Raw genomic sequence first — 12,500 nt, 5'->3', positions numbered from 1 at the left:
AACTCAATGATCTAGGTCCCCTTTACATGAAAACCCCCCCATCAAGATCCCCCCTTTACACGAACAAAAACAAACGCTTAAAACAAACAAACTCATTGATCAAGGTCCCCCTTTACACGAACAAAAACAAACAAAAACACTTAAAACAAACAAACACTTCAAACAAACAAACTCATTGATCAAGGTCCCCCTTTACACGAACAAAAACAAACAAAAACACTTAAAACAAACAAACACTTCAAACAAACAAACTCATTGATCAAGGTCCCCCTTTACACGAACAAAAACAAACAAAAACACTTAAAACAAACAAACACTTCAAACAAACAAACTCATTGATCAAGGTCCCCCTTTACACGCACAAAAACAAACAAAAACACTTAAAACAAACAAACACTTCAAACAAACAAACTCATTGATCAAGGTCCCCCTTTACACGAACAAAAACAAACAAAAACACTTAAAACAAACAAACACTTCAAACAAACAAACTCATTGATCAAGGTCCCCCTTTACACGAACAAAAACAAACAAAACAAACAAAACAAACAAAACAAACAAACACTTAAAACAAACAAACTCATTGATCAAGGTCCCCCTTTACATGAACAAAAACAAACACTTAAACAAACTCATTGATCAAGGACCCCCTTTACATGAACAAAAACAAACAAAACAAACACTTAAAACAAACAAACTCATTGATCAAGGACCCCCTGACACATGAAATGAGAAAACAAAACAAACAAACAAACTCATTGATCAAGGTCCCCCTTTACATGAACAAAAACAAACACTTAAAACAAACAAACTCATTGATCAAGGACCCCCTTTACCTGAACAAAAACAAACAAAACAAACACTTAAAACAAACAAACACGTAAAACAAACAAACACTTCAAACAAACAAACTCATTGATCAAGGTCCCCCTTTACATGAACAAAAACAAACAAACAAACAAACACGCAATACAAACAAACACTTAAAACAAACAAACTCATTGATCAAGGTCCCCCTGACACATGAAATAACAAAACGAAACAAACAAATTCAGTGAACTAGGTCCCCCCTTTACATGAAAAAAACACGTAAAACAAACAAAAACGTAAAACAAACAAACACGTAAAACAAACAAAAACGTAAAACAAACAAAAACGTAAAACAAACAAACACGTAAAACAAACAAACACGTAAAACAAACAAACACTTCAAACAAACAAACTCATTGATCCAGGTCCCCCTGACACAGGAAGAAGTCCTCCGTGACGTAATCTGTCTCCATCAGCGCCGGATAATTCCTGTTCAAAACGTACTTGTAAACCGGCATAGCTGAGTGCATCATCCCGGGTTGTACGGTTGAGGCCATGACGGTGTTCGTGTAGGATGTCCCGTCGCCCCAAACGGGTTCGCCGGCCTTGCTCTTCGTGAGGTGCAGGAGAATGGGTGCTTCTGTGGGTTGTTGAGGAATGGGGTTTTTGAGAAATGGGGTTGTTGAGGAATGGGGTTGTTGAGGAATGGGGTTGTTAGGGTTATTGAGAAATGGGGTTGTTGAGGAATGGGGTTGTTGAGAAATGGGGTTGTTAGGGTTGTTGAGAAATGGGGTTGTTGAGGGATGGGGTTGTTGAGAAATGGGGTTGTTAAGGAATGGGGTTGTTGAGAGTAGTAAGGGTGGTATAAAGGAGGGGGTAGGGAGTTAATGAAGAGGAGGGGGGAGGAAGCGCGGAAGAGAAAGGTAGGGAAGGAAGGCGAAAGAAAGGAGGTATAAAAGTAGGAAGGGAAGCATGAAAGGAAGAAAAAAGGATAAGGGAGGGAGGAAAAGATAAAAAAGGAAGGGGATAAAGGAAAATAAACGGAAAGAAGACGGAGAACCACACCACAATAATACCAATACCACCAACAAGTATTCCTTAAAAATCCACAAAAAAGAAGAAAGAAGAAGAAAAGAAAAACACCTATTAATACGAGAAACAATATAAAGAATATAAAAAAGAAAACTCACTTATTGCCATAAAAAAGAAAGACAGAAGAAGAAAAAATATGTATAAGTAAGAATATAAGAAAAAATAAAGCTCATTCATTCCCATAAAAAAGAAAGACAGAAAAAAAATCAAATGAAAATACGAATAAGAATATAAGAAGAAAGAAAACTCACTCATTGCCATGAAAAAAGAAAGACAGAAGAAAAAAACTAAATAAAACACTTATAAGAATATAAGAAAAAAAAAAAAAGAAATCACTCATACCCATAAAAAAAGAAAAAAACAGTCAAATCAAAATGTGATTAATAATATAATAATAATAATAATAAAAAATACAGAGAAGAAGAAAACCTAAACAAAAACACGAATAATAATATATAAAAAGAAGAAACAGTCACCGCCATCAAAAAAAGAAAGACAGAAGAGAAAGAAACTAAACAAAAACACGAATAAGAATATAAGAAAACTCACTCATTTCCATAAAAAAATACAGAAAAATAATCAAATGGAAATACGAATAAGAATTAAGAAAAAAATACAGAAAAGCAGAAAAACTAAACACAAACACGAATAAGAATACAAGAAAAAAAAATCAAACTCACTCATTGCCATAAAAAAAAAAAACACGAATGAGAATATAAGAATACAAGAAGAAAAAAACAAAAAACAAAATAAAACTCACTCATTGCCATAGCCGCCCTAGACATGAGTTGACGTTCGCTCTCCTTCTTGACAACCATAAGTCGGTGGCCAAAGACGCTCGAGCAGATGCTTGCCGCTGCCGTGAAGTTGGTCTTGAAGGCGGGAACCCAGTAAATACCCCGAGGGAGAACTTCAAGGTACGTGAGGTTCAGAGGTTCTGTTTTAGAGAAAGATAAATAGATGGAGTGCGTGAGGTTCAAAGGTTCTGTTTTAAACGAAATAAGAGAGATGACAGGTACGTGAGGATCAAAGGTTCTGTTTTAAACGAGAAAAAATAAAGATAACAGGTACGTGAGGTTCAAAGGTTCTGTTTTAAACGAAAAAAGAAAGATAAGTAGATAGAGTGCGTGAGGTTCAAAGGTTCTGTTTTAAAGAAAAATAAATAGATGGAGTGCGTGAGGTTCAAATGTTCTGTTTTAAACGAAATAAGAGAGATAACAGGTACGTGAGGTTCAAAGGTTCTGTTTTAACGAAAGATAAATAGATGGAATGCGTGAGGTTCAATTGTTATGTTTTAAACGAGAAAAAAGAAAGATAACAGGTACGTGAGGTTCAAAGGTTCTGTTTTAAAGAAAGAAAGATAAATAGATGGAGTGCGTGAGGTTCAATTGTTATGTTTTAAACGAGAAAAAAGAAAGATAACAGGTACGTGAGGTTCAAAGGTTCTGTTTTAAAGAAAGAAAGATAAATAGATGGAGTGCGTGAGGTTCAATTGTTATGTTTTAAACGAGAAAAAGAAAGATAACAGGTACGTGAGGTTCAAAGGTTCTGTTTTAAAGAAAGATAAATAGATGGAATGCGTGAGGTTCAATTGTTATGTTTTAAACGAGAAAAAAGAAAGATAACAGGTACGTGAGGTTCAAAGGTTCTGTTTTAAAGAAAGAAAGATAAATAGATGGAGTGCGTGAGGTTCAATTGTTATGTTTTAAACGAGAAAAAGAAAGATAACAGGTACGTGAGGTTCAAAGGTTCTGTTTTAAAGAAAGATAAATAGATGGAGTGCGTGAGGTTCAAAGGTTCTGTTTTAAACGAAAAAAAAAGATAAATAGATGGAGTGCGTGAGGTTCAAGGGTTCTGTTTTAAACGAGAAAAAATAAGGTTCAAAGGTTCTGTTTTAAACGAAAAAAGAAAGAAAGATAACAGGTACGTGAGGTTCATAGGTTCTGTTTTAGAGAAAGATAAATAAGATGGAGTGCGTGAGGTTCAAATGTTCTGTTTTAAACGAGTAAAAAATAAAGATAACAGGTACGTGAGGTTCATAGGTTCTGTTTTAAAGAAAGATAAATAAGATGGAGTGCGTGAGGTTCAAAGGTTCTGTTTTAAACGAGAAAAAAATAAAGATAACAGGTACGTGAGGTTCAAAGGTTCTGTTTTAAAGAAAGAAAGATATATAGATGGAGTACGTGAGGTTCAAAGGTTCTGTTTTAAACGAGTAAAAAATAAAGATAACAGGTACGTGAGGTTCATAGGTTCTGTTTTAAGGAAAGATAAATAAGATGGAGTACGTGAGGTTCAAAGGTTCTGTTTTAAAGAAAGAAAGATATATAGATGGAGTACGTGAGGTTCAAATGTTCTGTTTTAAACGAAGAAAATAAAGATAACAGGTACGTGAGGTTCAAAGGTTCTGTTTTAAACGAAAAAAGAAAGATAAATAGATGGAGTGCGTGAGGTTCAAAGGTTCTATTTTAAAGAAAGAAAGATATATAGATGGAGTACGTGAGGTTCAAAGGTTCTGTTTTAAAGAAAGATAAATAAGATGGAGTGCGTGAGGTTCAAATGTTCTGTTTTAAACGAAGAAAATAAAGATAACAGGTACGTGAGGTTCAAAGGTTCTGCTTTAAACGAAAAAAGAAAGATATATAGATGGAGTGCGTGAGGTTCAAATGTTCTGTTTTAAACGAAGAAAATAAAGATAACAGGTACGTGAGGTTCAAAGGTTCTGCTTTAGACGAAAAAAGAAAGATATATAGATGGAGTGCGTGAGGTTCAAATGTTCTGTTTTAAACGAAGAAAATAAAGATAACAGGTACGTGAGGTTCAAATGTTCTGTTTTAAAGAAAAATAAATAGATGGAGTGCGTGAGGTTCAAAGGTTCTGTTTTAAACGAGAAAAAAGAAAGATAACAGGTACGTGAGGTTCATAGGTTCTGTTTAAAGAAAGAAAGATAAATAAGATGGAGTGCGTGAGGTTCAAAGTTTCTCTTTTAAACGAAAAAAGAGAGATGACAGGTACGTGAGGTTCAAAGGTTCTGTTTTAAACAAAAAAGAAAGAAAGATAACAGGTACGTGAGGTTCAAAGGTTCTGTTTTAAACAAAAAAGAAAGAAAGATAACAGGTACGTGAGGTTCAAAGGTTCTGTTTTAAACAAAAAAGAAAGAAAGATAACAGGTACGTGAGGTTCAAAGGTTCTGTTTTAAACAAAAAAAGAAAGATAAATAGATGGATAAAAGTGGTTCGTTGATTCGGATTGGGTGATTAGGTTGTTTAAGGTAATGAGGTGGTTTGGTGATTGCGTTTTTTTTTTTACTTGTGGTTGGTGATTTTACTGTGGGGTGGGAGGGTGGGGGGGGTAGGGGGAGGGGAGGAGAGGGGGAGAGGGGGAGAGGGAGAGGGGGAGAGGGGGAGATGGAGAGGGGGAGGGGGAGGGCGGAGAAGAGAGAGAGAGAGAGAGAGAGAGAGAGAGAGAGAGAGAGAGAGAGAGAGAGAGAGAGAGAGAGAGAGAGAGAGGAGAGAGAGAGAGAGAGAGAGAGAGAGAGGGGGGGGGGGGGGATGGCGAGGGGGAGAGATAGAGAGACAAAGACGCACAGACAAATAGAGACAGACAGACAGACAGAGACAGAGAGACAGAAAAAAAGAGAAGAAATACAGAAACAAAGAAACAACCAACCAAACAAACAGAGACACAGAGTAAGAAAAGAAAAAAGACAGAGTGACAAAGAGAAAAAGAATACAAACAGAGCCACAGAGAAAGAAAAGAAAAAAGACAGAGAGACGAAAAGAAAAAGAAAACAACAAACAGAGCCACAGAGAGAAAAAAAAGACAGAAAACAAGAAAAGAAGAAAACAACAAAAACAGAGCCACAGTGAAACAAAAAAACAAACAAAACAAAACAAAACAAAGACACAGACAGATAAAAAGCAAAAAAACAAAACCACCCAAGACCTCACCCAACCAGAAAATAGACGAGGTCACGCCGGTCCTCGCTTCAGCCGTGGCATTCGAAGGACCAGACTCCGACAGATCGCAGGTCACCCTCGACACTCCCTCCTTCAGCGTCGCCGAGTTGCACCTTAAGGAACTCCAGCAGAAGGTCCGACATTCGCCTGGGATTTGGTGATAACAGCGATAAATGATAAGGATGATAACGAGTATAATTAAGATAAGAATAAAGATGATAACGATTATGATTAAGATGGGAATAAAGATGATGATAACGATTGTGATTAAGATGGGAATAAAGATGATGATAACGATTATGATTGATAAATATGATGATAACGAGTATGATGAAGATGGGAATAAAGATGATGATAACGATTATAATTAAGATAAGAATAAATATGATGATAACGATTATAATTAAGATAAGAATAAAGATGATGATAACGATTATAATTAAGATAAGAATAAAGATGATGATAACGAGTATGATTAAGATAAGAATACAGATGATTATAACGATTATGATTAAGATAAAAATAAAGATGATGATAACGATTATAATTAAGATAGGAATAAAGATGATGATAGCGAGTATAATTAAGATAAGAATAAAGATGATAACGATTATGATTAAGATAAGAATAAAGATGATGATAACGATTATAATTAAGATGGGAATAAAGATGATAACGATAATGATTAAGATAAGAATAAAGATGATAACGAATATATTTAAGATAAGAATAAAGATGATAACGATTATGATTAAGATACAGATGATGATAACGATTATAATTAAGATGGGAATAAAGATGATGATAACGATTGTAGGATTAATGGGAGAGATGGTGATGGTAATGGGGGCGAGCAATGATGGTGATTGTGATAATGATGATAATTATTGATAATACTCATACGACTAGTAATGCTAATATTAATACTGATATTACTAAGAATGATTATAATAATGATGATGATCTTGAAAATCGTATTGATGTTCAAACTTTTAATGAGGATGATAATAATCGTGACACAATAGCAATAATTTTGATAATCAGGTATACTGTACAATTTCCAACGATTTTTTTTTGCCAGTGTCAGCGCAACGACCGAGTTTTCACAGCGTAAAACACGACATGCAGGTGGTATAACGAAAGGACTTACAAGACCCTATCCCCGAGAATCTTAGACTTGTCACCACCCTCCCCCCCCCCTCTCTCTCTCTCTCTCTCTCTCTCCTTTCCTTTATCTTCTATCACCCTGGCTAACTGCACAGGCGTGGGCAAGCTGTGGTACATTTGATGCATGGTCAAAGCATTATATAGTAGTATTACATTGGAAATTAAGGTTATAAAATAATTACGATCTATACTATATCATTTAAAATTAAAGAACAACCACACAGTAATTTATCTACTCATCTGCATTGGGCGTGGAAATACATTGTTACATTTGATATGTGGTCATGTGATACTACATTCCAAATTCAGGATACAACATAAGGATTTCTTCCAAGACATGAGATGATATGAAGTAGTTGCATAGTTCCCCATTCCTCATGCTAGGTGGTCTGAAAGGCTGTAATGCACGACACTGAGATATAATGTACAAGTGTTCGCTTATAGGCCTATTCTTCATTACATGCTTTACACTTAGTTTCTTCAACTTTACAGACTTTACGGACTTGCCAATAAAATCTATACCCCAGCCTGATTCTTGAGGTCACAGTATCACACACTCTTGTTCTTGTTTTATATAAACCATAAATGAATACATCTTACATAAGCCGGTCATAGTGTTTTATGCTACAGCTTTCAGGCCGTTGAGAATTAACAAACTCTGTCAAGTCCTCTTTAAAGGAAGTTTTAATGATGTGTGAAATTCTAGCAAGAAGTACTCCAAGATCTATATCCACACTTTGCTTGTCACATACTGGTTAGGCGTACGGCACACATATGCGCATACAAACGTCATTTCCGGGCAACCAGAAGGACACTAACCTAACTTAACCTAATTCATAGTGGTGTCTTTTCTGCCGTACCAGTAGTCACTTAAAAAATAAAATACAGATTAAAGAAAAAAAAATACAGATTGAAAAATATATAAATAAATAAAATAAAAATAAATAAATAATAAAAAAACACGAATTTCCCACCTACTTACACATATTTTCCGCGGCCAAGCTCTCGTACACCAGAGCCTGCTTCAAGGTCTGGTTCTGCATGACCAGAAAATCACCGTACTGCTCGCTTTTGACGTACGAAAGGCCGCTGTTCCCGCTTCCCCAAACCGAAAGTCTGGCTTCTATCAGAGAACCAGAGAGCAGGGCGAGGAGGGGGTAGAGGAGGAGGGCGAACATCTGGAAGGGAAAGAACAAAGGGAATTAAGAGTGGCAGCGGTAGAGGGAGGGGGAGGAAGGGAGGGAAGGAGGGAGAATATATATAGTATACATACATACATACATACATACATACATACATACATACATACATATATATGTATATATATATATATATATATATATATATATATATATATATATATATATATATATATACACACACGCACACACATACATACTACATATGTGTGAGTGTGTGTGTGTAAACACCATAATAGTAGTAAACTTAATAATAATAATGATGATAACATTAATAATGTATATATATATATATATATATATATATATATATATATATATACATACATATATGTGTGTGTGTGTGTGTGTGTGTGTGTGTGTGTGTGTGTGTGTGTGTGTATGTGTGTGTGTGTGTGTGTGTGTGTGCATATGCGTGTGCGTGTGCGTGTGTGTGTGTGTGTGTTTATGTATATATAAATATATATATTACAGCATTACAATATAAAAGGAATAATCATAAAAGCAACAATGACATATGTAATAATGATAATGGTAATGATAATAATGCTGATAATTATCATTATTATAATAATAATAACATCATTAATGGTAATGATGATATCAATGATAATAAGAATGATAATAACAATAACAATAATGCTTATAATCATAATGATAATGATAATACTGACAATAGTAATAATACCAGTGATAATAATAATGATAATATTAATATTAAAACTGACAATAATGATTATAATGGAAAAGATGGAGAAATCACACACATAAAAGAAACAAATAAAATTAAGAGAAAAAAAAGAAAAGAAAAGAATAACTTACTTTCACCTGTACAAACACTGAAGAAATAGTTTATAGGAATGCTCACTGTAAACAAGTGACTCTCGCCGTAGCTTGAGCGCGAGGGAAATGCGAGACCGAAAATGGGATCGTCTTTCTCTGTTGATAAAGGAACCCGGGCAACCACGCACGCGCCTTTTGTATGTATCTATTTACTCTTTTTTTGTTTTCTGGGATGTTACGGGATGTTTAATGCGGGTGTTGGTGTGTTTCAAAGTGCGTCCAACGACATTGGTATTGTAAATTTATGGTTTGAATGCAATTTGAGCTAATGGAATCCTCGGACGGAAAGTGGTGTCCGAGCGTAAAAACTTTTGTCCGTCATGCTTTTGATCGGCGTGGAAAGTTCATGCGCTGGTTTAGCTATTTGGTGTCTAGTAATTTGCATTTCTCGTTTTTCTACTCTTTCGTTTTATTGTTGACTGTTTGTTTGTTTGTCTATCTTTCTATATTTCTGTTTGTTGGTTTGGTGTATGTTTGTCTTCATGCCTGTCTGTCTATTTTTCTGTCTGTTTGTCTTCATGCCTGTCTGTCTATTTTTCTGTCTGTCTGTCTGTCTCTCTCTCTCTCTTTCCCTCCCTCCGTCCCTCCCTCCCTCCCTCCTCCCTCCCTCTCTCCTCTCCTCTCTCTCTCTCTCCCTCTCTCTCTCTCTCTCTCTTTCTCCCTCCCTCCCCCCTGTCTATTTCTCTCTCTCTCTGTATGTATCAGTCTCTGTCTCTGTCTTTCCCCCCTCCCCCCCTCTCTCTCTCCCTCCTTCCCCTCCTCCACCTCCCCGCCTCCCCCTTCCTCCCTCCCATCCTCATACCTCCCTCCCTCCTCCTTCCGCTCAACAATACCACCCATCCTAGGCTTTTGGTATAATATACAACCGATGATAAATAACATTTGTTGGAGACAGTCGCATTAACATCGCCCGAACACAAATGCTTTTGCCTAAGAGAGAGTGGTCGTTAAAGCGCGGGCAAATGGCCGTTAGGTCGCGGGCAAATGGTCGACATAACAACGGATCGTCATTGTTTAGGGTAAAGACAAAAAAAAAAAAAATATATATATATATAGATAAATAATAAATGAATAAAAATGGAACAGGTGTTGGTATAAATCGGTTTTGGGTGTTCGAATGTGAGTATTAAGGCAAGAGTAAATTTTCTTTGGTTATAAAGGCTATTGTATTTGTACGGGCAAACAAAGGTGTTTATAATGACCTGTCATATGTACTGTGAATAAATGTGTTGGTTGGTTTGCACGCATATATTCACGTATATATATGTGTATATTTATAGACATACGCACACATACACACAGACACGGGCACATACAAGGTCTATATAAGTACGTACTTATATAGCCCTTGGGCACATAGACTCACACACGCACATATACACGTACACGCATACACATACACAGTCACACTTACACACATACACACACACACACACACACACACACACACACACACACACACACACACACACACACACACACACACACACACACACACACACACACACACACACACACTCATACGCACTCATACTTACACATACATAATGATAATAATAATAACGATAATGATAATGGTCATGATAATAACAATAATTATAATAATAAAAACAATTATAACGATGACAATGATAATGGTAACAATAATAATATTTATCATTATGATAATACTAATGGTAATAGTAACAGTAATAATTACAATACTATTACTAATAATAACGGTAATGATAATGATAATAATGACAATAATTATCATGATAATGATAACAGCAATAGTAACAGCAGTTATCATCAGTGATAACATTAATAATAATAAAAACAATGAAGATGAGGATGACAATGTTTGCGATGATAACGATAATGATAATCATAATGATAATAATTACGATGATGATAACAGTAATATTGATAATGATAACAATAGTAATCATAACAATGGTAATGATAATGATGGTAATAGTAATAATATTGAGAACAATAATAATAATAATAATAATAATAATAATAATAATAATAATGATGGTAATAATAATAATGATGATAACAGTAATGATAATGAAAACGATGATACTGATACTCATAAGGATAACAACAACAATAATAATGATAATAATAATGATGAAGAAAATAATGATAATGATGATAATGATACTAATACTAATGATAATGATAATAATAGCAGTAATAATAACAATAATATAATAATAATGACAACAATAATTATGATAGTAATGATAATAATGATAACGATAATAAGAGTAATAGTGATAATGATAATGATGGTAATGATACAAATAATGATAATAATAACGATGGTAATGATAATAATGATACTAATAGTAATAATGATAATAATGATGATGATGATGATAATAATGTTGATAACAACAATATCAGTTATGATAATGATAGTACTAATAACAATAATAATGATAATGTTATAACAATAATTATGATAATGATAATAAGAATGATAATGATCATGATTATAATGACAACAATAATGATGATAATAAGAATGATGATAATGATGATAAAAATGATAATAATTATAATAACAGTAACGATAATAACAGTAATAATAATGATTGATAATGATAAATACAATAATGATGATGATGACAATAATGATAATAATAATGATAATAATAATGATAATAATGATGATGATAATGACAATAATAATAATGATAATAATGATAATAATAAGGATAATAAAAATAGTAACAATAATAATAATAACGGTAGCAATGATAGCAATAATGATGATAATGATGATAATAATGATAATGATAATTTTAAAAATATTGATAATGATAATCATAATGATAAGAACAATTAAAACTGTAATAGTAATGAAGATTATATGACAATAATAGCAACGTGAATGATGGTGATATTGATAATAATAATAATCATTGGAATAAGAATAGTAATGATATTAATTATGATAATAATTATGATAATAATAATAAAAATAACAATCATAATAGCAATAATGATGATGATGATAATAATGATAATAATGATAACAACAACAACAATAAGAATAATAATAATGGTAATAATAATAATATTAATAATAATGATAATAATAATGATAATAATGATATTAATGATATTAATGATAATAATGATAATGATAATGATAATAATAATAATAATAATGATAAAAACAAAAATAATGATAATGATAATAATGATAATAATAATGATAGTAATAATAATGATCCTTATGATAATGATAATTATAATAATGATGATAATAGTAATGATAACGATGATGATAATTATACTAATAACGATAATGACAACAATAATAATGATAATCATCATAATGATAAATAATGATAATGATAATTTCAACATCATTAATACCATTAATGATCATGATAATAATAATGATCACAAAAAAAATCTATTCAATCTTAGG

At 33.3% G+C, this 12,500-nt stretch overlaps 1 protein-coding gene across 1 annotated transcript; it reads right to left on the bottom strand.

The window, feature by feature from the left end:
* Positions 1-1,148: 1,148 nt before the first annotated feature.
* LOC113812906 (uncharacterized) lies at positions 1,149-8,246 on the bottom strand. The gene is made up of 4 exons (XM_027364829.2): positions 8,008-8,246; positions 5,850-6,005; positions 2,663-2,839; positions 1,149-1,450 (listed from the first exon to the last, which is right to left on the bottom strand). Exons 1-4 carry the CDS (start codon positions 8,201-8,203, stop codon positions 1,224-1,226), a joined length of 756 nt encoding a protein of 251 aa, XP_027220630.2. The 5' UTR covers positions 8,204-8,246; the 3' UTR covers positions 1,149-1,223.
* Positions 8,247-12,500: the final 4,254 nt, after the last annotated feature.

The sequence above is a fragment of the Penaeus vannamei genome, chromosome 28 (genome assembly GCF_042767895.1).
Source record: "Penaeus vannamei isolate JL-2024 chromosome 28, ASM4276789v1, whole genome shotgun sequence".
NCBI lineage: Eukaryota > Metazoa > Arthropoda > Malacostraca > Decapoda > Penaeidae > Penaeus > Penaeus vannamei.
This window is presented reverse-complemented; position numbering and strand designations above follow the sequence as displayed.